General features: G+C 36.3%; 3 protein-coding genes and 1 pseudogene across 4 annotated transcripts; 3 read left to right on the plus strand and 1 right to left on the minus strand.

The window, feature by feature from the left end:
• The first annotated feature begins 7,076 nt into the window (after positions 1–7,076).
• LOC106438580 (GBF-interacting protein 1-like) lies at positions 7,077–10,619 on the plus strand. Its single transcript, XM_022720451.2, has 9 exons — positions 7,077–7,350; positions 7,713–7,756; positions 7,861–7,933; positions 8,032–8,155; positions 8,232–8,575; positions 8,696–8,984; positions 9,239–9,482; positions 9,589–9,972; positions 10,075–10,619. The coding sequence occupies exons 1-9, from the start codon at positions 7,170–7,172 to the stop codon at positions 10,333–10,335; spliced, it is 1,944 nt and encodes a 647-aa protein (XP_022576172.1). The 5' UTR covers positions 7,077–7,169; the 3' UTR covers positions 10,336–10,619.
• Positions 10,620–10,688: 69 nt separating this feature from the next.
• LOC106438581 (coiled-coil domain-containing protein 22) lies at positions 10,689–13,104 on the minus strand. Of its 2 annotated transcripts, XM_013879790.3 has the most exons (8): positions 12,985–13,104; positions 12,579–12,925; positions 12,379–12,410; positions 12,054–12,294; positions 11,713–11,936; positions 11,415–11,561; positions 11,116–11,340; positions 10,689–11,005 (listed from the first exon to the last, which is right to left on the minus strand). In XM_013879790.3, exons 2-8 carry the CDS (start codon positions 12,882–12,884, stop codon positions 10,768–10,770), a joined length of 1,413 nt encoding a protein of 470 aa, XP_013735244.1. In that variant the 5' UTR covers positions 12,885–12,925; positions 12,985–13,104; the 3' UTR covers positions 10,689–10,767. The 2 variants fall into 2 exon arrangements, with proteins under 2 accessions (XP_013735244.1, XP_013735243.1); XM_013879789.3 differs by having other exon boundaries at positions 12,054–12,410; positions 12,985–13,103.
• Positions 13,105–17,835: 4,731 nt separating this feature from the next.
• LOC111202008 (SEC14 cytosolic factor-like) lies at positions 17,836–20,390 on the plus strand. The gene is made up of 10 exons (XM_048760772.1): positions 17,836–18,162; positions 18,270–18,301; positions 18,623–18,706; positions 18,803–18,856; positions 18,951–19,028; positions 19,130–19,183; positions 19,281–19,340; positions 19,430–19,525; positions 19,593–19,775; positions 19,850–20,390. The coding sequence occupies exons 1-10, from the start codon at positions 18,108–18,110 to the stop codon at positions 20,135–20,137; spliced, it is 984 nt and encodes a 327-aa protein (XP_048616729.1). The 5' UTR covers positions 17,836–18,107; the 3' UTR covers positions 20,138–20,390.
• Positions 20,391–20,608: 218 nt separating this feature from the next.
• Positions 20,609–24,925, plus strand: LOC106441986 (annotated as a pseudogene).
• The last annotated feature ends 1,407 nt before the right edge of the window (positions 24,926–26,332 follow it).

The raw sequence follows: 26,332 nt of genomic DNA on the forward strand, positions 1-26,332 counted from the left end.
TAGTTGGTGTTTATCTTACGTATTGCTAGTCATTATCTAGTTAAGGATAAGTACGATCTCATGTCGATCCAGTACTTAGACCGTCATTACCATATGTATATAAAGACCAGTTGGCCGACCTAATAATAAACACAAGTTCACCTTTTCATTCACAACACATTATCAGCATGATAGACTCCAAAACCCTGAGACAAAACCTAACCTAAAATCCGTCACACATAAACCCTAATCCAGGTGTAACTTAAAATCAATCTATCTCTCAAACCCCGAGGAACCAGACGACGAGCCACATATCAAATTGAAACTCTAGACAATACGAATCTATCAGCGAAAACCGTTTGTCAATCCGATCTCAGACGCGCCCACACTCGCAGAAACAATAGACGGCGCCGCCTTGGTCTTTTGGAACCCTAATCCTGAAGAACCCTAATTCGTTCTTGATTCCGTTCCAGCAAGCATTACCGTCTCAGCTTCATCCCGATCTCAGCTCAGACGAACTCAATCCCGTCTCGCGTTCCCGTCACTACCTCAGCTCGATCCGACGATCAGCCTCAACCCGTTCGCGAGAGACAACCAAGGCGATCGCGACCTAACAAACCTAACCCGATCGCATCCTCTCAACTCGCGATCCCGAAGCAGCCAGCTCGCGTCCGTTCGAGGTTCATCTTGGTGGTCCAGTTTCTACAATCTGCAAAACAAAGGTAATCCTAATTCTGAGAACATGAATTGAACATGGTTGTTTTGTAAATATTAAAACCCTAAAATCAGAACTCTAAAGATGAAAGCCATAGGGAAAATAGATCAAACCCTAAAGAGTAAATCGGAGCTCGAATAAGTCCGATCCCCTAAACCATAATTCGAGATTGATCCATTGATCAATTAAAATCAAAGTCTTAATGATTTTGAATCTCAAATCAAATCCCCTTGATCAAAGATCAAAGTTTTTCGAAATCTCCTAAAAAACCCTAATTTTGGAAAATCGGTTTTAAATTGTTTGATTTAAACTTTGATTGTTTGATCACCTAGAGCTATTGATAAGATTGTTTAAATTTGAATCTAAATCACTCAAACTGAAACCCTAAAAGTTTAAATCGGTTTTAAAATGTCTTTGTTTGATGATTGATGATCTGAGATGTTAGGATTGATAAATTGATTAATAGATCTAATCTCAAGATTCGAAATCCTTAAGGCCTTGAAACCCTTAATCTTGATTGATATTCCTAAAGGCCTTGAAACCTTAAATCTCTCATTACTTAAAACCTGAAAAAATGATTTAAAGAATTTACATATTGAATGAGAGTTAGGTTGCTAGATTATTTGATTGATATGGATTGTGTGGCATTGTGTTTTTGTTATCAATCATACTGAATGGCCGTGAGGCATAATGCATTGGTTCATACATGAGGCTTTGTGCCCTTGATTGAGATTAAAGCCGTAAGGCCTAAGCATCACAAAACATGAGCCGTGTAGCCTAAAGTATTATAGATAGACTTATGAAATCATATGCACTAATTATTTGAATTGGTTGCAAGAATTCTAAATCGTGAATTTATTAATGATTTCAGATGTCGAGATTTGAGCCTTCGGATTATGCTGCCCTAGATATCTCTGGATATAATTATCCAAAATGGGAAATGAACACTTCAATTGCCCTGAAGTCTAGAGGACTCGGGAAATGTATCATTGAAAGAAATGATGAAGTTGAAAGTGAAAAGCATAGAGCCATAACAATTATGCGCTATCATCTCACTGAGGAACTGAGAAATAAGTACGAAAGTATTGAGGATCCTTATGATCTTTGGATAAAACTAAAATTCATATACTCAATGGAATTATGGCGAAAGGTCATGAATGATTGGAAGATACTCAGGTTCCAGGATTTTAAATCCGTGGAAGAATACGATTCTGCTCTAATGAAAATCGCCCATAGTCTTGAACTATGTGATGAAGTGGTTACAGATAATGATCTACTGTATAAAACATATTCCACATTCAATCCAAAGGATCGGTTGCTATCATATACATCTAAAGGTTTCACAACCTATAATGACCTATTGTCATACCTATTGGCAACTGAGCAAAGAAACCAGAAAATTAAAGATACCATTGACAGATTTGAGAAACTTCAGAAAAGATGCATTGAGGAACAAAACAGTGAGATGAGATATCCTGAGCCATTGGATCAGGATGAATCCAAGAAAGCCGTGTGGAGTAATATAGATTGTGAGGCCGGCTTATACATTGACTAAAAGAAAGATCTCGACATGATAATTTTATTTTAAGTCTATGATTTTGTGATTTGCTTTTGACCTACTTGATGATTCACGATTTTGTTTTTATATATTATCTTGCTTGGTCTTGCTTGATGATTCTTGATTAAATAACAAATAAAACCTTAATAAAAGGATAATCAGTCCACTGATAGTTGATTTCATGCATGGTGTAACTTTACCTTGATTATATAGGTTTAACTTTACCTTCCTGCAATCACATAAAATCAATTGTTGGGTGTAGACTAATGAGTCAGTTCACTGATAGATTGATTTCTCGCATAGATTTAACTTCATCTTGATTGTATAGGTTCAACTTTACCTTCCTACAATTTATAAAGAGATATGCTCCTATATGGTGGATGCTACTACAGAAAATCAAGTTTGATTTTGTCTGGATATTTACTAAAGAAATAATGGTGTAGTAAGCAGCAAATGGATCACTGGATAAAGGTATCAACGTACCATAGAAATATGAGAAAGAAATTCTCATAAATCCTAAGTTGTTTATGGATTGTAATATACAGCAGCTGTAAGTAATATGAAAGACTAAGTATTTACTTAGTGCAGTTAGTCCATACAGAAAAATATTATAATTCCTTGTGATCATAATAAAGACCAACTGAGAGAAAAATGTTTAATGGTTCAAAAGTTCAATGATACAAGTTATCGATTGATTAAACAGGCTATGTTTTACATATGGAAAGTTTGTAGAAAAATCATAGCCGTGTGTGTGTATATGATTAAGTCAGCACGCCTAAGTGAGAACCATAAACCAGGATAGTGACCAGAAGGATGTCTGGTCGTGGATTAATGATTATAAGCATTGCTAAAGCAAGAAAAGATCGATAACCATGTACAAAGGACATGAGTGTATGACTGCGAATTCATTGTGTGATGAGTTTCATTGCAGCAAATAATTATTGATGGTATGACCTTAGACACTCATGATTATGAACGAATATAGACAAGGTCTATAGCTCAACATGGATCGACAAAAGAAAATAAAGAATGATTGGTTACAATGGATAAAGCCATTGGCACATACGAAGAGATATAAGTCCGAATGAACGAAAGATATGAAGTAAAGTTGTTCGTATGTGTTCTGGGTCTATGACTCAATATATATTGAATGTCCACATTTTGGGAAAGCCATATAACCAAAGAGAATCCGTGGGACATGAAAAAGGACCTGCAAGTAAAGTTTTATTGCAGATTATAAAGTTCATCCGAGCACCGTTTGAAGCACCATCAGTTCAACCAAGACATGGAGTGCTCAGCAGCAAAGATGTACATCATGACCCCATCTTAATGGAGTTCCAAAAGACATACCAACGTCCAAGACTTACAAGTTCATTCAAGGAGAATCCAGCTGATCATCTTCACCAAGTCATAGGCAACTTCAACGTTCAAGAAGACTCGGATACCAGATGGAAATGCATCTACTACAGTGATGCATTCATCAGGGGGAGTTCATGTGTTGTACTCTTTTTCCTGTCTTGTTTTCCCTTTTACCACATTGGGTTTTGGGTTTGTCAAGAGAGGTTTTAATGAGGCAACATCCAAAGCATGAATGAACCTTGACCGGATGTGTCGATCAAGGGGGAGTGTTATAAACCATTTAGTGATCGACCCATTTATCAGCCCGTGTAGCAAGACGGACCAAGCCCATCCGCAGGATCATACTGGCGCCTATCTACTCTTGTGTTTATCTACATTATAGTTGGTGTTTATCTTACGTATTTTTAGTCATTATCTAGTTAAGGATAAGTACGATCTCATGTCGATCCAGTACTTAGACCGTCATTACCATATGTATATAAAGACCAGTTGGCCGACCTAATAATAAACACAAGTTCCCCTCTTCATTCACAACAAATTCTGATTTATAGCATTAAAATATGAATATATTCATTTAATCTTAAGCCATATTTTGGCCTACATTCAAAACTCGACTAATTATTAGCCATGAATTTCGTGATTGTAACCATATTCTTTGTAACTATTCAGTTAATATCAAATAAAATTTTGCCAATACTCTCTCCGTTTCAAAATAATACATATTTTAGAATTTTTACACGTTTTAATAAAACATAACAAAATTTACTTTTAAATGCAGAGTTTTTTGTAGTTTTATATTTCCTATAATTTTTAACTAATACAATTATAAGAAATGCAATTAATGTTTTTGAACTTCACAATTTTTTATTATTAGTTGACAAAAATCGTATTGAAAACATAAAAAATATCTTTTTGAAAAAAAAAAATTCTCTAGAATATGTATCTTTTTGAAACGGAAGGGGTAGTTAGCAGTATCGTTAAATATATATTTCTTTAATCGGGTTCATATCACAACATGTATATCATCACCCATTTATTGATTACAATATATATATATAATTTAACTAAAATAAAATTTGATATATTCTTTACAAAGAGAGCTAAATATTATAACATACACATAAAATATTTTCAAATTTCTTTAAACCAACCAAAATTATAACATAGGCAGAAAAAAAAAACAAAAGGTTAAAGTCTTTGTTAGATTTGGAAATGTAACATGTGTCTTTCCCGAAAAAATCAGTTCCTATACTTTTGGGCATAAGATAATTGAATTACTAATTAATAATATCCATTTGATATATTGAAATACTATATTGACCCATTTATAAGATGTATATTGTTTTAATAGATAAGATTTCTATATTTACTAGATCTTGACCCGCACAACCGAGCGGATTTTTCTTTCTATATTAAAAAATTATTTTTTTATATAGCAAAATTTTATTAATAATTTAACGTAATTTAGTGTTATATATTTTTATAATACTTATGTTTATATGTCTTAATAGTATAGAAGTATAAGTATAACAAAAAAATGTCATTAAAATATATATATCAATCCGTATTGAATGTTCAAAATATAAGAACATTATAAACTATACACCATAGTATAAAAATAACATGGATTATTTACGTGTACGTGTTACTATATATAAACTATACACCATAGTATAAAAGTAACACAGATTATTTACGTGTATGTGTTACTATATATTTGACCCTTATTTAATTTATATTTATTGTCTTATAGTTTGTTGTATCATATGATCTTAAAAGCTATATGAATAATGTGTATTATAATGCTTCTTAACTCTAGACAAAAACATATGTTCTATAATGCTTCTCTTATGTAAAATTAAAAATTATGGTTATATTTTAGTTAGTAAATCAACGAATTTAAATATTTCACGTTAAAATTAAAATGAAGCATATGTTTAGGAAAGAAATCAGGAAAATATATCAATAACAATTTAGTTAGTTGTTTAGAGAAACAAAAGACTAAAATGCAGATACAATTATTGTTATGATATTATTAAAATTTATTAAAAGTAAGAATCTAAGAAATGATCCAATTTAAAAAATCACACATGAGTCAAGGTTGTGACTTCTGTTTTAATAGATAAGATGTAAAGCCTAATTTAAATTTATATATGTTCGAACTACATTAGGTTAAACCCATGTTCTAATAATGTACCTTCAAATCTAACATATTAGAAACATATATCAATTTTTATTTAATATTCAATAGTTTATTTTATCATATCTACAGATATCTAATACTAAATTTTAGAGATTAGTATATATGAAAAATTGTCATAAATTTCAAATAAAATACTAAATAATAGTTTTAATAATTTACTTTATTTGTTTTGAATGGTCCATGGTACGTAGCATATATTTTTAATCATGTGATACAAATTCTAAATTGAAAGTATTATTAGTTAAAAATAAAAAATTTAATTGAAAAGTATTATATTAAATTAATATCAATACAAAACTGTACATTAGTTTAATTATAGTTACATAATTTTTTTGAGCAAAGAACTGTGAATGGCTTTTAGAGAGAGAAAAGAAGTAAATCATTTTCTGATTTCAGCTTCCGGCCAACGACGGTGGGCTCCTTAAGTCACGTCGTCGGTTGGGATTTGTTTTTTGTTGTTTATCTTCTCGTTGGGCATCAGTGGTTGTGTTCTCGTTTGGAGCTGCATGTCCGGTGTTCTGTTCCAGTATCGCACCTACCGTGGGGTGGATGACTGGCTTTTGACTCTGGGGCCGTGCCGTTTCTTCTTCGGTGGTGGTCGCCGGCTATCATATTCTCGGAAGTGCTCGAACGGTGTGACGGTTTCGTTTTCGTGTTTGGTGACCTGAGTTTGGATGTGATCTCGATTCTAATCGATTGAAGCTCTCCAAAGCTCAGTTGTTTGCGTGATGGTTGTTGAATCTCCTAAACCTTCAATACAGTCGTTGGAGGTGGTGGTTCGGTGGATGTGGTCAAATTCCCGGTTGTTTCCGGAGTTCAATGATCTGGTTTGTTTAGGTTTGTCGATGAAGACATTCGTAGCTCGTGTTCCGATATGATGTCGGTGGAGTTTTGTTTACAGGTCTCGGCGGTGAGATCAAACTGAAAGAGATGGTGACGTTTCAACCCTTAGCCACATGTTTTTTTTTTTTTTGTGTTTGTGTGCAGCACGTGGAGTTGATGAGTGGTTGAGAATGGATCATTATCTGTTTTCCTTTGGGCTTGGAAATAGTTGTTGGCCTAGTTTGCCTTTGTTGTTCTTGTATGTTGTACAGGCTGGTCTTTTGGGCCTTGTCTTATTAGGCCTTTGAGCCTTTATAAAATATTACTATGGAAAAAAAAAAAAGAGTAAAAGAAGAAATAACAGAGGCACATGACGTAAGCGTATAAAGTAACCGACAATAAGATAACTGGGAGATACAATATAATAGAAAGGACAAGACCGTCTTTTAAAGGGAAAGTCTCCACCAATTTCAATTTGAGCACTTTCTCTCTCCTCCCGCTTCTCTCTTCCAAAAAAAAAAAAAAGAAGAAGAATGAACAAGAGCTTGGGTGATGGCGGCTCCGCTAGGGTTTCGATACCGCGTAGTCTCCGAGAAACTGTTCAGAGTATCAGAGAGATGACAGGGAAGCAGCACTCGGACGAGGATATCTACGCCGTCTATAAGGAATCCTTTAATGATCCTTTCGAGACCGCCCAGAAGCTCCGCTTTTTAGGTTAACTACTCTCACTCCACTCTGGGATTTGTTTGTTTTCATCTGTTTAGGCCTAATCTTGCGAGATAGGGTTTGGTTGTTTATTTTTGGGAATATCATTTGATTCACTTTAGTGCCTCGAATTTGGAACCCTTTCTCTAAAATCGCTTTACTTGTCATAGTTGATCTCTTACCATTTAGCTAGAAGGTGCTTCCTTTTTACTTCTTTTTTTTTTTTTATTTAGTTCGTATGTACCGTTCAAGGATTCTAGTGGGCGTTTCGGATGACAAGACAATGCAGCAGAACTGAACTGTCTTCTCATTTTACTCTTGAATCTACTTGTACTAGTGCCATCTCAGCAGCATACGTTTTAATTTTGCAGATACGTTTCATGAGGTGAGAAGCAAAAGGGACAAGAAGAAGGAGGCAAGTCTTCTTTTTTTCTTCTTTCTTCTTATGAATCCGTTATTTGCAGTTTTGTTTTGTTGGTATTTTCTTTTTCATCATCTAATTTTGATTTCTGTCTGCAGAATCTTGTGCCAATTAACCAAGCGAGTGCCAGAACTGGTCGGAGGAACTTTGCTTCTAGCAACACTTATCATGGTAGTTTGACTTTTTTTTTTTCTTTCTTTTTGATGCCTTTGAATGACAATTGTACCTCTGTTCCCTGTTTTAAACTCTTTGTTGACATTCTGTTGCAGGCAATGGAAGAAGTTCATCCTTCAAAAGGGAGAGTGGATCTAATCATGTCACAGGGGGATCAAGACCTTCTCTTCCTAATACTAACAACAGAGCAAGAAACCCCACTGTACCTCGTGCGACAAAGTATTTTTACTTTTCATCCATCTATGTCTGTTGAATCCCTATAATGTTATTAGAGATTAAAGGGTACCTCTTGCAGGGTTCCTGCTCCTACCGGTCTCCCCAGTGGGGTAAGCAATCATAAAGTTGAAGATGATTTCACTGCCACTGTGAACAAGGGAGTTGCAGAGAAACTTCCTCTTTCCAAGTCTATTTCTTTCTCCGAGGATGCTGTTAAGCCAGAGACGTCTAAAGCAAATTCAGAACAAGTTGCTCCACCTGTATCAGTGTCTGTTGTACAGAACCATACACAAGATGTAATTTCTGCTCATATCCCACAGCCTGATGTGAATAACCAGCCAGCAGAACTGCAGTCATCTACCTTTGGTCGACAGGATCCTTCTTTGATTTCTGCTTCTCACTGCAGTAACCATTCTGATCAAGGTATGCTGGTCTTTTTTTTTTGTGAACCTATGGCTTGCCTCCGAGTATTCATCAAAGTAGCTTTATGTTATAAAATATGGCTTGTCATTTAATTCAGTCTCTAATTACCCTTTGTTACAGTCACCGAAAATGAGACAGCATCCAAGAAAGGCAAAGCTCGATCGCTTCTCAAGTCAGATGTTGGCGAGCGGTCACACGTTACATTTCCATTGCACCTTCAGGTTGCAGAAGAGCTGCAAAATGGTCTGACGTTTGGCAGTTTTGATTCTAATTTTGTGAAAGAGCTATCTTCTACCTATGGTGCTAGTGGCGGTGATGACTCAGATTTTAAGTCCTCCCACGGGACAGGGGATGATGAGAGCGATTCCTCTCCCACTACCAATGGCATTCCTGCGGTTGCTTCTGCTAGGTTAGTGACTTTGTTATTTGACTCTTACATATCTATGCTTTGGTTATTTATCTACTGCAGTCTTTGTTCGGACACGCTGTTCCCAGTCTGAGTTGAATGTGACAATGTATATATGGTTTTCAAACTACTTCAATTTTGTATATGGGAAGGTCTTTTCTTATGATAAAGGATGTGTATTCTCTCCTTCTTGTTGGCTTGTCCTTTTAACTATCAAATTTCATGTTTGTATCTCACTGCCATAACCTCTTGTGCAGAGGAGCATCATCCTATTTTGAAGATGATAATGGGATTCCAAATTCAGCACCGGGAGCTGAGCTAGTGAGGCATTCAAATCACACTGTCCCATCTGGAGAAGATGAACTGAGAGAGGAAGCTTTACCGAACACACAACCTCATCAAATTGCTTATGGTCAAGAAGCCCCATTCAGCGTGTTTGGTCTTGTTCCCTCGTTTTCAGCATTGGGCCAACCGGTAAACACCGAAGCAGCTGCGACTCAGGCACGTGATACATCTTATCAAGATATACATGCACTCAGACAATACAAAAATCTAGTTTTACTTCTTTTTTTTTTTCCTTTCTAATACCTGCTTTTTCAAATTGCAGCTTGGAAATTCTAATGCCCCAGCTATGTCATTAGTATCAAATCCGCCAGGTCAGAGCTCCATAGCAGCAGTCTCTCAGCAGGCAACTAATCTTTTCGGGCAACAATACCCTCCCAGTTTCTTCCCTTACGGTCCCTATTACCCACAGTTTTATATGCCACCACCATACATTCACCAGTTCTTGGGCCCAAATGGAATTCCACAGCAGTCTTATTTTCCACCGGGAGCTGCTATAGCTGCACCTACCCATATAGCACCAGTAGGCGACAATGAGAACCCTCCTACAACAAACCCATCCCAACATGCTTCTTCAACAGTTGTCACTCACACTCCATCTGCAACCGCCTTAAACTCTATCCATAGTGAAGAAAGGACTTCACCAATGGTCAGTTCAATTTTTTACTTTCTGTTGTATCCTTAGACTGATATAGTTGGTTGCTGAGTATATATGTAACTAACATTGGTAATCATGATATTCTTGTTTCAGACTGGAAATGCAGCTGCGTGGATTGGGCAGGGGCTTGGGAACCTGCAGATGAGTCAAATGTACAACCTAGCCCTGCAAGGTCAGCCACTTGGTTTCCCAGTCGTGCAGGCTGGTCACAGGGGGCTCATGGGAATACAGACGTTAACGCCACTGCCACCGTCACTCACCACGACGGCTATGGCTGAACCCATAAGACACCCAAACATTGCCTATCAGCAACCTCAAGCTGCCGTAACGAATAGGGTCGATAACAACTATTAGGCCAAGGGGGAGCAGCTATGAAGATACGCATCAAACGTGTTAAAGTCTGGATTTTTGGGTGTAAATAGGAAACATCATCCCCAGAGGAATTTAGGTTTGACAAGTACAAGAGGGAAGATGTGCTTTCTAAAGTAGCAAACCTTTTTGCCATATTTTTTTGTTGTGACAATACATAAAAGAACGTTTGGGAAGATGATCCTATATTGATTAGTTACGAGAAACTGATGATGCCCTCTTTTATTTGTATTCTCGTGCAAACGTATATCAGATACGACTTGGCTGAATCAGCTTTTGTTTTTTCTTCAGTATTCAGAAAGAAAAAAACCACTCTGCTCTATGAAACAAACACTGCCTGAAAGCACAACAGATGTCTCTGATAAAATCGAATACTCTACACAGTTTATATTCCCGTTCGGTAATTTATAAAGTACATTATTTTAGTTGTTTCTCAAGACTTTGGTTCTCTTGCCTGATGGCATCGAGGTCGGCTTGTAATTTCTCCAGACTCGAGCCCCGACTTGCTATGGAACCCAGCTTCTTCTCATAGTCAACTGCTTCTCTTCTTAACCGATCAGTCATGAGGATCTTTTCAGATATTTGCCCAAAAATACCGTGGATACTGGTCACTAGCTTGTAGACCTGTCGTATGGATGGATCCTTCTTCAGTTCCCTGTCCGGAAACAAAAGTAAAACAAACCTCATTCACTACAGTATAGCAGGATAGACATGGCACCTATTTTTGACCAGACAGTGCAAACATGTCAGATGAAAAGCTCATACCTTGTAACCATCTCATCAACAACCGCATATGATCGGTGCAAACGTTCTTGGATGGAGTTACTCTCTAATTGTAGCTCCCTAGTCTCCCCTGAAATCCTCTGAATATCACTATCCAGTTTGCGGCTGTTTTTCGTTATTTCTTTAATCCCATGGATATAAGACTTCCGTGACGCTGCTTTTGGCTGCCTCTCAAGTTCACTGTATAGATTACATCGTTCCTCTTCCCTGCCGGAAAAAAAGTCAACACATTAAAATTGATAACGGTGACAGGCAAAATCACGAGTTCTCTGCTTACCTACCTCTTTTGAGTTTCTGATGAGAGAGACTGTAAATCAAATTCAATCTTTTTCAACTTATGGAATTTCTCTTTGGCCTCTGGCTCCTCCACATGAAGTTGGTCCAAAAGACATAGCTTTTTAGCTTCCAAAGTCAGCCTTACATCGTCCCTGAAAGAAGACATGCATAATCATATAATTTACACAATGCTCCCTTGATGTCTATATATATTATATATTTCAGGTTATCATACATGTGGTTGTCCATGAAACTGAATGCATGTATGCTTTCAATTTGAAAAGAATAGATAAATGTTCATACCACTGCTTTTTGAGATCCATGATATTGCACCTTTTGAGCACTAGTTGTTGATTAAGCTGTTGGAGATATAACCCACCAGGCTGTTTTTCATCCAATAACGTCTCGGCAGCCATCGTCAACAACTCCAACTGACAGTCAAGACTGCGTAGCTCTGAAGATCCAGATTCTAGTTCGCCCAAGAGTAGATTATGTTGATTTTGTAACTCAACAGTCTCATTAGTTGTCTACAAAGCATACATTATACAAATGATAGAAGTTAAGTCATCCAACATCACTATTCTTATGTAAATGTACAACCAGATGCCCAATGTAGAGAAGAAAAAGAAGACAGGGAACAGTACCTCAGAGGGGTCTATCGAAGAATGTTCTTCATATCCAGATGACGGTTGATTAGGAAGGGTAGAACCATCTGCTGAAGCATTTTCAGCATGAGAAGGAGAGATATCAGGAGTCATGGTAAGATCTTTAAGGACAGCCTCAACCTTGTGTATATGCATATCAAAAGTCTCATCATTGTCCTCCTCCTCCTTCAGCTTCACCATTCTGTGATCTGAAATATCTCTGAAATTCTCCACTTTTGGCCTGCAAGCTATATCATCAGCAGCCGGAGAAGTTTTGATTCCTTGTTTTTTCTCGGAAAGCCTCTCAAGTAAGAAACTAACCAACCTAAAAGAGTCATCTTGAGAGGGATGCAGAAACTGCCGCAAGCAAGCAAAGCAACACACAGACCAGAATATGATTTTTCACAAACAAATCCACACAGCAACAAATGAAAGTAAGTAAGCTTCCAAAGAATCTAAAAACTGCCCTTGCAATCAAAAAAAAGTTGTTTCCTTTAATGAGTTTGGGATCTAAAAAGAGGATACCTTATGATAACTAATGTCGCCCATGTAGCCAAGGTTCTTGACGGAGTGAGCTATATCCGGAAGAGAATCTACTACTCGTATCATCTCACTCGCCGCCGATGGGTCAATGAGATTAAGCAGCTGAGCGCAGATCGACGCCAGAGCCTCCGATGTAAACTGAGACACAGAAGAGAAATCGCCCGGGATCGAAACCCCAGATTCAATCAACGTCGACATCAGTATATCTCCACATTCCTCCTCCATCCTTCCTGGTTTGCTTCTCCGAGGACAAAGGAAGAGGAAGGACACACTGTTTTTGTCAACCATCCTTTTTACGACGCCGTTTTCCGCACCAACATACTAGTCACCTGTGACAAATAAATTATGTTTAAAACCGTTTTCTTTTATTTAAATCATGCTCAACTACCTAGACATGCTGATCCAAGAGCATCCTTCATTGCGAGGAATCGGAGATTGTTTATGTTGGAGTTTTTGTTTTCAGTGGAAGGTGTGGTGTTTAGGGGTGATCGAGGTTGGTAGAGAATTGGTAACCAACCCCGGCCCTTTTGGTCTGTATTCTTAACTTTATAATTCTAGCTTAGTGAGTAAAAAGGCATTCAGGTAACTAACACAGGAAGAAAGGTTTGCCTCCCTTTACTTTTTGTAGCACACTGAAAAATGGAGATCAGAAGAACATAACAAGTTTAAGGCCTTAACCCTATTGTGATGTTGTCTATATATGCAGATTGCAACATGCATGTAATGTAAATGTTGATCACAACATCAATTTCATGCATGTGACTAGCTTATCTCACAAACCCCATACTCACTCTCGGTACTCTAGTTTGATATATTTTCTTTAACGACAAGAAAGAGATAATTATATTGAAAATATATATATCAAATCACTCTTCAACTTGAAGTACAATTTTTGATAAAAACAATCAACCGAGAAATCCTACATATGTTGTTATGTTTTACATTACTATAAACTAGAATATAGGACTGACCTGGAGCCGAGAGAGAAGGAAGAACCTACAAATAATAGGCATAGTAGCTAGAGACTAATGTGATGAGCTAAGATTAGTTCAAGCACTTAGACTCTCGATCCTGTTGGGTCTTCAGTGGTGGATATCAAATATATATATATATATATAATTCTTACAAAAGTTCCATATAATTAAGGTTTAATGTCTTAGATTAGGCTATGTTTTGTATGTGTGTTTCAGGGTGCACGAATGTTCTTAGGAGGTTCAATGTTTAAGCATAAAGAGATATGGTATGATTGCTTCTTTGGTGCTTATATGTTGTTATTCTCACAGGGAAGCTATTGCGTTCATGTACTTAATTATAGTGTTTTTAAGTAGCCATTTGAGATGTCCTAATTACTACATAATTATTAACTGATTCATTGATTTGTTGTATATTAATTATAGATATGCAGCTTATATCAAAGTTTATGCAATGGTTGAAGTACTTTGTATCATTCATGCACTACGGGGGGGGGGGGGTGGGGGGTGGGGTGCAGAGCTTGTCATCATTTGAGACAGTGAATCTGAAAGGAGGTCTTGCAATGGCATTTGCTTACTTGCGTCTCCTTAACAGATTAATCAATACCGGGAATAAATCATCACAATCAAGTTTTTCTTCAGCTATAACAAATGAACATCTTATTGTAGTGAATTCGTATTTAACAATTAAAAAAGCCTGTCAAGCATAATTGCGTGCACATAAGAATGCTACTTGTGCATGTGTTTATATATACATGTTGACTAATAGAACAACTTGAATTAAATATAAACTCTTGGATGAGTTATAATTTTTCAGGATTTAAATATAAGAAAAAGCACATACTGGGGAAATGAATATGATCTTCTACTTCTCTTTTTTGCATATGCCATATGTTAGGTCCAAATTTGGAAGAGAAAAAGGAATATAGGAATATGTTGTGAGAGTATCTAAAATCTAAATAAAAATAATTGATAGTATTAGTTAAAATAAAGTAGAAAACGGACAGAAATAATAAAACAAAAATAAAAAGGTAAGGGAAGATAGTTGACGATGCATGTGTGTCATATGGGTTTGGTTGGGTCTCCTATCAATTTTTGTGAATGAATGTGGAGAACTAACACATGATTGACGGTGATGGTGGACACTTAAGTTTTCTTTGAATCTCAGATTTGCTTTATTGTTCATAAAATATTGTTATTTACTTGGCGAAGCCATTGTATTGTATGGGTGCACGCATCTTTTTCTTTTTTTTTCTTTTTTTTTTGATAAGTATTATCGGCTGATCCGGTAGTAACGCATTTAGTGCTACAAAGTGGATCGATCTGTTACGGTCCACTATTTAAACCAATTGGATAAAAAACCAAGCCCAGATTGGCCATTATATGTTACTCTTTTTTTTGCACTGATCTCAAGCCAATTTTATTAATTATAGCATTGTGTTAAAAAACCAGTGTTAGTTGATTTATAATAACCTAGATGATAACCCGCGGCACATATCCGGGGTAAGTTTTTATAATAATGTTTGTTTATTAAATGATTTTAATATTTTGTAACATTACAATCTTATCGATTATAAAATGACGAATACAAATGTTGGTCTCTTAAATATATCATCGTTGTTGAAGAGTTAACGTATTACATCTCATTATTATTTTTAAGACTTCATATGCACAAAAAGAAATTAAATTTTGCGGCTGACACAAATCACCAAAACCAAATAGGCAATATCGACTGTATAATGACGAAAGGAGATTAGATTTTTAGCTCTCGATTTGTTTACTATTGACTCTCCATAAGTGATTTCATTTTGTACCTCTATAAAATTGTGCTTTCGTTCTCGTCTTTGTTTCATTGATATGAGTTAAGTTTTTTTTAAACTTATTCTATGAATTCGGTGAATTACATAAGTGTCAATTTAAAAAAAATGGACATATGTAAAAATTAGTTTCACTCCAGATACATATCTAAGAATAAAAATTTTGAAAAAAAAATCACGGGCAATCTATATTAACAGGTTAATGTTCAAATCTAATATATCAAGTTGTTATAGAATATAAGTGCAGACTCGAAATATAAATGTATGTCTAGTATTTATTCACCAACTCGGTCTAAAAATCATCTAATTCTAGAACAACAAAAAAAATTACTTATTTCACCAGTTCGGGTAATATATGAATCCGAACGGGTTATATCTGAACCCGAATAGATATCCGAAGATAACCAAACATAAGTATACTTAATCATGTATTTCTAGTTTACTTCTCTTATTTTATTAAAAATATTTATATTAATGATGGTTATTGCTTGATAATATACATATAATTATGGACAAAATCATTGCTACTCACTTAAAATGCATATCAAGCTCTTGTTTCTTGCATTAACAAAAGTTTTATCTAAAATTTCAAAACAACAACTAAATTAGTGTCTTTCTATTTTTAAAGTTTTATCTTCAAACCTATTAATAACTTAATCTTTTAAAAACTAGAAAGCCAGTTAAGTTAAAATATATTTTTCAAAATTTAAATATCCGAACCCGAACATAAAATACCCGAACCCGACTTGAAGTGTAGATATACTCGAACGGGTTCTATACCTTTATACTGAAATACCCGATATGAACCCGAACGTGTATCCGAACGCACACCTCTACGATATATGATTATTTGTATCTTGTTTGAACAAAAAAAAAGTTAAACCATTGATCATAAAGTTTTTAATGTAGGACTTTTACCTTTTTTAGTAATTTATAGTCGTTTTTAAAAGTTTAAAATATAACATATAAGAAAAAAATCTAAATTTCTTTTATTATACTCTTAATTTGATTGTTTAATTTCTTTTAATATTATAAATTTAAACAAAAAGAGAGGTTAGAAAAATTGTTATCAAATATGTATTACTAATAATCATTATTTGTCATATATATGTTAACAATATTAGGTAATGCCGTAGCTTTTATTTAAAGAAAAGAAAATATTCTTCTGTACACTACTATTTAATTCGATAGTTAGTTTAATAAAAAACATAGTATATGTTTATATGGACCAATTTATTTTTTTAACAATTCTAAAAATCATTCTCGTGATGACACGTGGCTACGAAAACATGTTGTAATGGTCCGGGATTAATATATATGAGATTTCTTTTCTGAAGTAGTGCGTATGTATTGGACATCAACAAATAAATTCAACAGAATTAGATTCCCATGCATGCAATAGTCGCTCTCGTTTCAGAGCTGTTTTCCTGTCCTAACCATCTTTCTGGAATATAATAAGCATAGTAAATTAATCAAAGAATTGTATTAATCCATTCATCTAGAATATAATGGGTGAATAAAAGAACTTTTATACGGAGAAAAGAATACTAATGTAATGGGTGAATGCCTTTTTTAAGTGCATGTGCATAAATGTCATTAAATTACGTCCTTTTTGTTCTGGAAAGAATATTTACTGCTGAAATTAGGGCTAGATAAAATAAAATACTCGGACACAGAAAAACAAACCAAACTATTTTCAAAAAAATTGTAACAAATCTAAAATTTTGGTATTTGAAAAACCAAACTCAAATCCTATCCGAAATGAGTACCCACAAATATTCAAATCACAATTTTATTAATATATTAATATTTTAAATTTAATATTCACAATATTCAAAATACTTAGAAAATAGTTAAAAGTAATTATTTAAAATATTCAAACACACAAAAATACTTTATATACCAACAGATTATTCATCCAATTATCTAAACTGAACCAATTTCACATTAATTTTAGATACTTAACATACACTATTCAAATTTATATGATATATATTATTTTATTTTGGATTTAAAAGATTTTTAAAATATATTGGAACATTTTATTTTTTTATATAATTAAAATGAATATCCAAACTTGAACCGAACCTTAACCGAATTCGAACTAAAATTTATAAATATTTGAATGAAGCTTAAATTTAAAGCTTAAAAATCTGAATCGAACTAAATCCGAACGTCCACTTCTAACTGGAATCATCAAATATTTAAGAAAAGGCGAAGAAAATAAAAGTAAAGTTTTGATAGGAAAATAAAGCGAAACTGCCAAATTTAGATGCTCGCTTGACTTTTGAGTGGAGAAATTTCGTAAAGAAAAGATATTGAAATTTCAGAAAATGGAAAATAAGTTTTTATGCTACGATGGAAAATCGAATATTTTATTAATAAGTTAATCAAAAATCTCCTAATCTCTCCCTTTATTACAAGGAGAGAAGTGAAGATGATAATTGCCTAAACTCACTAGAGGGAGGGAGAGGAAGGCTTTGGAGAAAAGAGAGCACTGGTTTCTCTCTCTGTCTCTCTTTTTTTTTTTTTTTTTTTTTTTTGTCGGCCTCTCTCTGTCTTTCTAAAAAATAAAAAGTTTATCTTCGCCTCCATAAAAAAAGAGAAAAAATAAAAATAAGAAAGTGAACTTTTTTTCTGAATCACACTTCCTTGCTTGAGAGGAAGAACTATTGTCCTAAAGATCAGAGCTGAACCGAGATCTCTCTCTCTCGAGAGAGAAAATGAGCATGGCTAGTGAGGAAGCAGTCAAGCAATTACGTACTTTGATGGAAGATGGTGTGTGTCTTTCTTTCTTCTATGTTTTAAGCTTTTTGCTTGTTTGTTCCAAGACCACGGACTAAATCCTCAAATCTTTTTTTTTCTTGTCTTGTGGTAATTGACAGTTGAAGATGAATCACTGAGAGAGTCGTATCGGGTTAGTCAGATTACACTTTCTTTTCTTTCTTTCTTTTCTTTAGATGCGGGGGGGGGGGGGGGGGGGGGGGGGGGGGTCAGCTGGAACCAATCTGGTGTCATTAGTATTTGATCTGGATCTATAATTTTTGAATCTGCCTCTAAAAGTTGTTTGCATTTGGTTAAATTCAAAATGATCCAATGTTGGTTGTTGGATGGATCTGTGGAGTCAGAAGATCAGTATTGGGCTGATCCAGAGTTTTCAGTATTGGTGTGTCAAATGCAACTTGGATCTTTTTATAGCTTGAGAAAAATAACCAAAAATGGTATGTTATGTTTGCAGAACATACATCAAGGGTATCCCACAGAGACCTTGTTGCGCTTTCTTAAAGCCAGAGATTTTAATGTCCACAAATCTCACAAAATGGTGCTTTCATTCCCTTTGCTTCTTCTTCTTCTTCTTCTTCTTCTTATATCGGCCTTTTTCTGGGGGCTTAAACTAATGATTGCAAGTTTGTCACAGTTGCTTGACTGCTTAGAATGGAGGACTCAAAACGAGATTGACAACATACTCACCGTGAGTTTTGTGCTTTTTTTTTTTTTTTTTTCCTATTTTCTGAGAACTCTTTCATCTAATCCTGTAATTTTTTTTTATTTTTTAAATTATGAAGAAACCAATCGTTCCTGTTGAGCTGTACAGAGGAATCAGAGACTCTCAGCTTGTCGGTCTCTCTGGTTATTCTAAGGAGGTAGCTTACTACTCTACTATTTCTACATTATTTGAGTTTCTTTCTTCTTATTTCTTTGACTTCTGCTAAGCATCAAACACACATGTTTGACCAACTTGTAGGGTCTCCCTGTCATTGCCATTGGTGTGGGCCTTAGCACATATGACAAAGCCTCCGTAAGCCTAATCTCTACATATTCCTCTTCCAACTCAGAGAAGACTTTATATGAAGTTCAAACTCTTGACCATAACTTTCTTCTGATCCTTCATTCAGGTTCACTACTATGTACAGTCTCACATTCAAATGAATGAGTACCGTGATCGTGTCGTTTTGGTAATGACCATTTAAAACTCTATTTCGTTTACCTGTTTTTCTTTCATAGTCTCTCTAATGGTGTGTGGTTTTTCTTCTTTTCTGTATAGCCATCTGCTACAAAGAAACAGGGACGACCTATCTCCACTTGTTTGAAAATTTTGGATATGTCTGGTCTAAAGCTTTCAGCTTTAAGTCAAATTAAGGTAATGAACTATTAGGAACTTGTAGTGTGTGTATTTTTTCCATCACATCACGTTTTGTTTGCTGCAGTTAATGACTACTATAACCACAATAGACGATTTAAACTACCCAGAGAAGACGGAGACGTATTATATAGTCAATGTCCCCTACATATTTTCTGCTTGCTGGAAAACCATAAAGCCTCTGCTGCAAGAGAGGACAAAGAAGAAGATTCAAGTTCTCAAAGGCTGCGGTAAAGATGAGTTGCTTAAGGTATTCAATTCTATTCAATTCGATTGCCCTCTCTTGTGCAACAACAAGACTGAAAAGAAACGTAATGCATGCAGGTAATGGACTATGAGTCATTGCCACATTTCTGTAGAAGGGAAGGGTCTGGATCTGGTAGGCACATCTCAAATGGAACAGAAGACAACTGTTTCTCTTTGGATCACTCTTTCCACCAAGAGCTCTACAGTTATGTGAAGCAACAGGCGCTGGTTAAAGGGCCGTCGAGTGCACCCATCAGACATGGTTCGGTCCACGTTAGGTTCCCTGAGCCGGCCACGGAAGGCACCAAGATATTCGATACCTTAGAATCTGAGTTCCAGAAGCTTGGATGTGACCAGAAGGTCTGATTTCTCCTCGCCTTATATTTGATACAAGAAGCAGAGTTTTCTGTGGTTGTAATATGTCTATGAGCAGCAGAGTAATTTTAAGATAAGAATCAACCTCTACTTGTTGAGCATCTCCAAGGACTGTATTACTAGATTTGTTTGCTTGCATCAGGTAGGTAGATGCAAGTTTTATTGCAACAAAAAAAGAAAAAATACTCAATTTCCTGTGTATGCTTATGATCTATAATATATATATGGAACTCATTTCTATCAAGGGGTCATTTCTTTAATATATATATATATATATATATATATAGAAGCTTCTTCTTCTTCATGCTCTCTGTCTTCATAATTTCACACTTTTAATACAAGACGGATGTAGCTTTCTTAATTCTCGCTCCACTTAACAAAATACTTGGAGAGCAAAGAGTCATCTTTCTTGAAGTCTATTAGTGCAGTTTTTCAAGTGTTCTTTGATATTATCAGAGTCCCCCTTTGTCTTCGATTACCTCTGCAGCAGCATCATGAAGCATACATACCCATTCATGCTGATTTTTCACATGATTCAATACCATAAAAAAACAAAAATTCTAATTCACTTTGTCAATCTTCTCAATATTGTCACTACCCATGTGCTAAACATTGGCTTTTTTAAACTGCCAACTAACTGATCATTTTCATTACATACCAAACGACAAGTCTAATCTTTGATCCTTAGAATAGTAGAAACATAGTTTGCTGTCACCATCTTGACTGAAATGGAAACATAGTTTGCTGACGATCCCAATGACGTCAGTGACAACCTCGGAGTCCGCGTTACATTTTTGACAATGTCCAAAAGCTACCGGTTTATTCCGGTTCACGAAGGCGATCTCGAACCGCTTTTTGTGACCAGGAAGAGGACCGGCGGAGTGATTGCGTTCCGGGTTTTCGCGGCCTCTGTTTTCGGCTGTATATGTTGGATTTGGGTCTACAGAGCGATCGCACCGGTTGAGATTGATGAAAACCAAACCAGTTACGTTCGATTGATCCGGTTGGTTATGTTCATTTTGGAGATTTGGTTCGGTTTGTATTGGTTAATAGTACAATCTGTCCGTTGGAATCCGTTTTGGCGATTCACCTTCGCCGATACACTCTCCCAGAGGTACGGTAACGATCTCCCGAGGCTCGACGTTTTCGTCTGCACGGCGGATCCGGTGATCGAGCCGCCGTTGATGGTGGTAAACACAGTCTTATCCGTGTTAGCTCTCGATTACCCACCGGAGAAACTCGCCGTGTATCTCTCGGACGACGGTGGATCTCATCAGCTCACGTTTTACGCTCTCTCGCGGAAGCAGCTGAGTTTGCTAATACATGGGTTCCGTTTTGTAAGAAGTTCGACGTGGAGCCGAGATCTCCAGCTGCTTACTTGTCTACCAAGGCAAACATGGGTTTCGTTTTTATGTCTCTGGCAGTTACGGGTGTCTTCGAGAAGATCAGCGGTGGGAGATTCATACTAAACTTGGATTGGGATATGTACTCAAACAACTCAAAGTCAGCACGCGACGCACTCTGCATCCTACTTGATGAGAAGGAGGGAAAAGATATTGCTTTCGTGCAGTTCCCTCAGTTTTATGATAATCTTACAAGGAATGGAAGCATGATGAGTGTTGTAGCGCATGTAAGGTTCCTGAGTTTTCATTTTATTGATTTGATTGATTCTACCGTGAACTAACCTTTGTGTTAATAAAATAAAAGGTGGAGTTCAATGGATTGGATGGAAAGGGCGGACCGTTTTACATTGGGACTGGCTGCTTTCACAGAAGAGATGTCATCCGTGGAAAAAAAATACGGAGAAGAAGAATCTGAGGATATTTTAGAGCCTGAGATGATCAAGGCTCTCGCAAGCTGCACTCACGAAAAGAGGTGAGAGGCAGTGATTAATAATCAATAATACTCCACTTACTTGCACCACAAGTAAAACAGAGTTTTTTGTTTGTTTCAATGGGCAGATGGGTGTTAAATACGGTTGCCCTGTAGAAGACATAATTACCGGTTTATCAATTCAGTGCCGGGGATGGAAATCAGCGTACCTGACACCTAAAAAGAAAGCATTTCTTGGCGTGGCGCCGACCAATTTGCATCAAATGCTGGGGCAGCAGAGGAGAGATGGTCAGAGGGTAACTTCCAAATTCTGCTTTCAGAGTATAGTCCGGTTTTGTTTGGTCAAGGAAAGATCGGTTTAGGATTGATAGTTGGTTACTGTTGCTATGGCCTCTGGGCACCAAGTTCAGTACCTCTCTGTTTATTCAAAGGCTTTCCTCTGTTTTTTTTATGTTTTGGGTTTAAACTTAGACTGATATGGTCATTGAATCCAGGTTTCGAGCTGGTGGTTTATCCTGTTTGGATACGTGGCTGCCGCAGCTAATGCTTATAGCCTAGCCGTGTTCTTGTGGTGCGGAGGAACGAGCAAATGATGTGGCTTTACAGAAGGACAAGCTCGTTTCTGTTCGGTTCATGGACACGATTATGAAGAAGCTTGGGGTTTCTGAGTCTGCGTTTGCCATCACAGCAAAAGTAGCAGAAGAAGAGGCTGCAGAGAAAGAGGTAATGGAGTTTGGAGTTGAGTCTCCGATGTTTCTCCTCCTCGGAACACTCGGGATGCTCTATCTTTTCTGCTTCGCCTCAGCGATTATGAGACGACTGGTAATGACTTTTAGAGACTGTGGAGGAGATTTTCAGACAATGGGTTTGCAGTTTGGGATAACATGAGTACTTGTGGTACTAAACTTACCTTTGTACGAGGGGATGTTGTTACGGAAAGACAAAGGGATGATGCCAATGAGCGTGACAGTTAAATCAGTTGTCTTAGCTTTATCTGCTTGCACTTGTATTGCATTTCTGTAAGAAAAAAGAAAAAAAAGAGAGTTTCAATGTATTCAAAATAATAATGGCCAGCACAGCCACAGCCGGTCCTGAAATTTACTGGGCCCTATTATTTATTAATCATCTAATATTTTTATAAATTTTAAAAATATTTATTTTATAAATTCATTATTTTTGTAGTATACCATTTATTTATATCTAAGTTATAATATAAAATTTATCTAATATATTTTTATCATTTTTAGTTTATTAATATAAAACTTAACTAAGCAAACACTAACAATATTACTAATATCATTTTGTTCGTTAGTGTCTATAGGCGGTAAGTATTTAATTAAAAAGCTTAATTGCAATCCTAGAATGTGAGTAGATGCTGTTCATTCCCTTTACGAAGGGTTACAGATTAGTGTGCATTAGTATCTGCGAACACATTTATCTCTCACTCTTCTTCTTTTTGCTTCTTTTCCTCTGCACTCTTTTAAGGTTTTCACATATGATCTTTTTGTGTTCCAAAAAAAAATACACATGATCTGAGCACAACAGTTATGTAATATATACACATCATGGTGATTCAGCACTCTCTAAGATTAGATAAGAAAATTAACCTTGTTAGCTTTTGACTAATCAACACCAACCATTTGCTAATAAAGTAAAAAAAACACCAGCTTCGAAAAAGAGAGTTTCAATGTATCCGAGTGTCTTCACGTCAAAGACTAAAGGGAAGACATGCCACTGACAGTGAAGACACTCGGATCATTTTGTCTTAAGCTTTGTCTACTGGCACTATGTTTCTGTGATGAAATATAAGGGCACCAAAATTTAAAGCATTTCTTCTTCTATGTTAAAGATTTTTGCTTTACAAAATCTAAAGAGAAAAGTCTTCTAATACCAACAACCATACATGCCAGAAAAAAAAAGTCCTAGAGTTTTTTATTCATTCTACAGTCTTTTTATTTCGAGAAGCTTTGTTCTTTTTTTTTAATTATACATTGGGTATCCTGGCCCTCACATAATTGGGTGAAGACTAGTTTCGTGTTAGCAGTCTACGTTTTCAGTCCATGTGTCGATTTCCTGTTCACCCAGTGGCCGGGCGAACCATGATGGCTTCACCGTATTGGGCGATGCCGAAATGATAAGCTTTGTTCAAGCAAACCCGAAACCTTCACTGGCTTCGTGAGTGGCAAGTACAGGCGTTCCTCAAGTTGTTCCTTAGATTGATACTCTGGAAGGTCTAATTGGTTAAAACTGCAACACAGAACAAAAATACATGTAGCCCATTGAGAATTTAAGCCGATGAATTAACGGTTTATATGATTAGTAAATGCTTATGTAAATGATTTCTATCGAAGCATGTATGAGCTGATGGCAGCCGCTCTGGAGCTCCATATCCTTTGTGGATTTGTAATCTCTGAGGGCCAGAAATACCTTGTAGTGCCTTGAAACCTTCGAAAGGAACCTGTAAAACAAAAGAGAAGCACACCCACTCTCGTCAAACAAAAGAGCAAGAGATGCATGCATGCGGGATAATGACAATCACCAACAAGGAAATGTAATTCCAGGTGAAAGCTACTAAAATATTTGGGTTTTTACCTTTGATGTTCCGGTGACAAATTAAAGAAATCTAGCTATGTATTCTTTGCTAAAAGCTTTAACGACCTCCCAGAACCAATGAATAACATGGGATCCTGCCGTGTAGCTGGTGTACTCGGTGTATTGGCTGTAAGATCATCGACTTCCAAGAAAACAAGAGATTTTTATAAATAATCAAACGCATAACTAAATACACGCAAACAACATGATCCAACTTACAGTCAATCTCAGGCAATCCGCTGATTAGGAGCTCGAGCTCTTTATCATTAAAAATCACTACAAGAAAACATAATCTTAACGAGGGCGGTTTTCCTCGTTATTTCGTCGTAAAAGAGGCTTTACGACGAATTAGCGAGGAAACGCGTTTGCTCGTTACACGTCCGTCGTAACACATATTTTCTCGCTAATTCGTCGTAACTTAGCGAGGAATATATTTCGTCGTAAAGACGAAGTAGAACGATTCGTCGTAAAGACGTCGCTACAATTCCTCGTAAGGACGTCGCTACAATTCCTCGTAAATAACTCGAAAACAGTTCCTCGTAATCTACACGTAAATACCTTGAAAGATTTTTCTCGCAAAATACACGTAACAACCACGAAATGATTTCCTCGTAAAATGGTCGTAAACATTTCCTCGTTATTTCCTCGTAAATACTTCCTCGTAAAATACTCGTAAACTGTTTCTCGTCATTTCCTCGTAAGATTTCCACGTAAAGAGGTCGTACATTAGCTACGAATTTACTTCGTTTTTATTATTTTACAGAATTTTAAAATATAATAAAAAAATAATTAAAATTATTTAATTTAATAATAAATTAAAATTCAAAATAAAAATAAATTCATATGAAAATATTTTATAAATAAATAAGTTTTGAATTTATATAATACAACAACAAAAAAAAACTAAGGGTCGTTCATCGCCCGGTAGAATTCATCACTCCTCCTCGTAACATCCGCCTCGTTATGTACGTCGCCGGATGACTCGCCATGAATGGGATGTTGTTGTCGCATGTTCCTCAACATGGACTCCCATTCCGGATTTGTGGCCGCAATAACGTCTAAGAAGCCCTCGACTCCACCCATACGAGATTTTGTCGCGGTCAACTCGTTACGCAGCTGAGCGGACTCTCTACGCAGCTCCGTGACTTCATCATCCCGTCGCTGACCATAAGACGATGTCGCTCTCGGAACATCGTTGACGGAACCAATACCCAATGTCCGTCCCTTTTTTTTAGGGACAACCTTAAAAACAAAAAAATAAATATTGTAAGTAAATATTTAAAGTTAAATTAAATGAATAATTAAAAATTAATTTTTTTGAAAATTTACCTCCTCGTAAATCTTATCCACTTCAAGTGTGGATAAGGTGACGGGTAATCCGTCGGTAGACTGCTGGGTCAGCTGAGTCTGGCGGTCTTCAACCCGAGCAACTACGTCGTTGTAGATTTGCTCGGACTTGCCATCTACAAATACGCCCGCCTTGTTCTTGTGGGTCCTCTCGTAAAGTTCCATAAGAGACGGGAGATGTCCCGTCTCTTTGGCCTAAAAAACAGTTAAGAAAGTTAGAATAAATTAATATAATTATTAAAAAAATTATTTAATAAAATATTTAATTACCATTTCCAAACGGACACCGGCGTGGGGTTTTTGGCCCGTAGTGTGAAGCATCGGCCCGTTCCCGTGCTCATCGACCGTGTTACGGGAGTTAGAGCAAGCCTGGGCGATTCTAATCGAATCAGGAAGGCGCCAATAACGGATGAG

The sequence above is a fragment of the Brassica napus genome, chromosome C6 (genome assembly GCF_020379485.1).
Source record: "Brassica napus cultivar Da-Ae chromosome C6, Da-Ae, whole genome shotgun sequence".
Classification (NCBI taxonomy): domain Eukaryota; kingdom Viridiplantae; phylum Streptophyta; class Magnoliopsida; order Brassicales; family Brassicaceae; genus Brassica; species Brassica napus.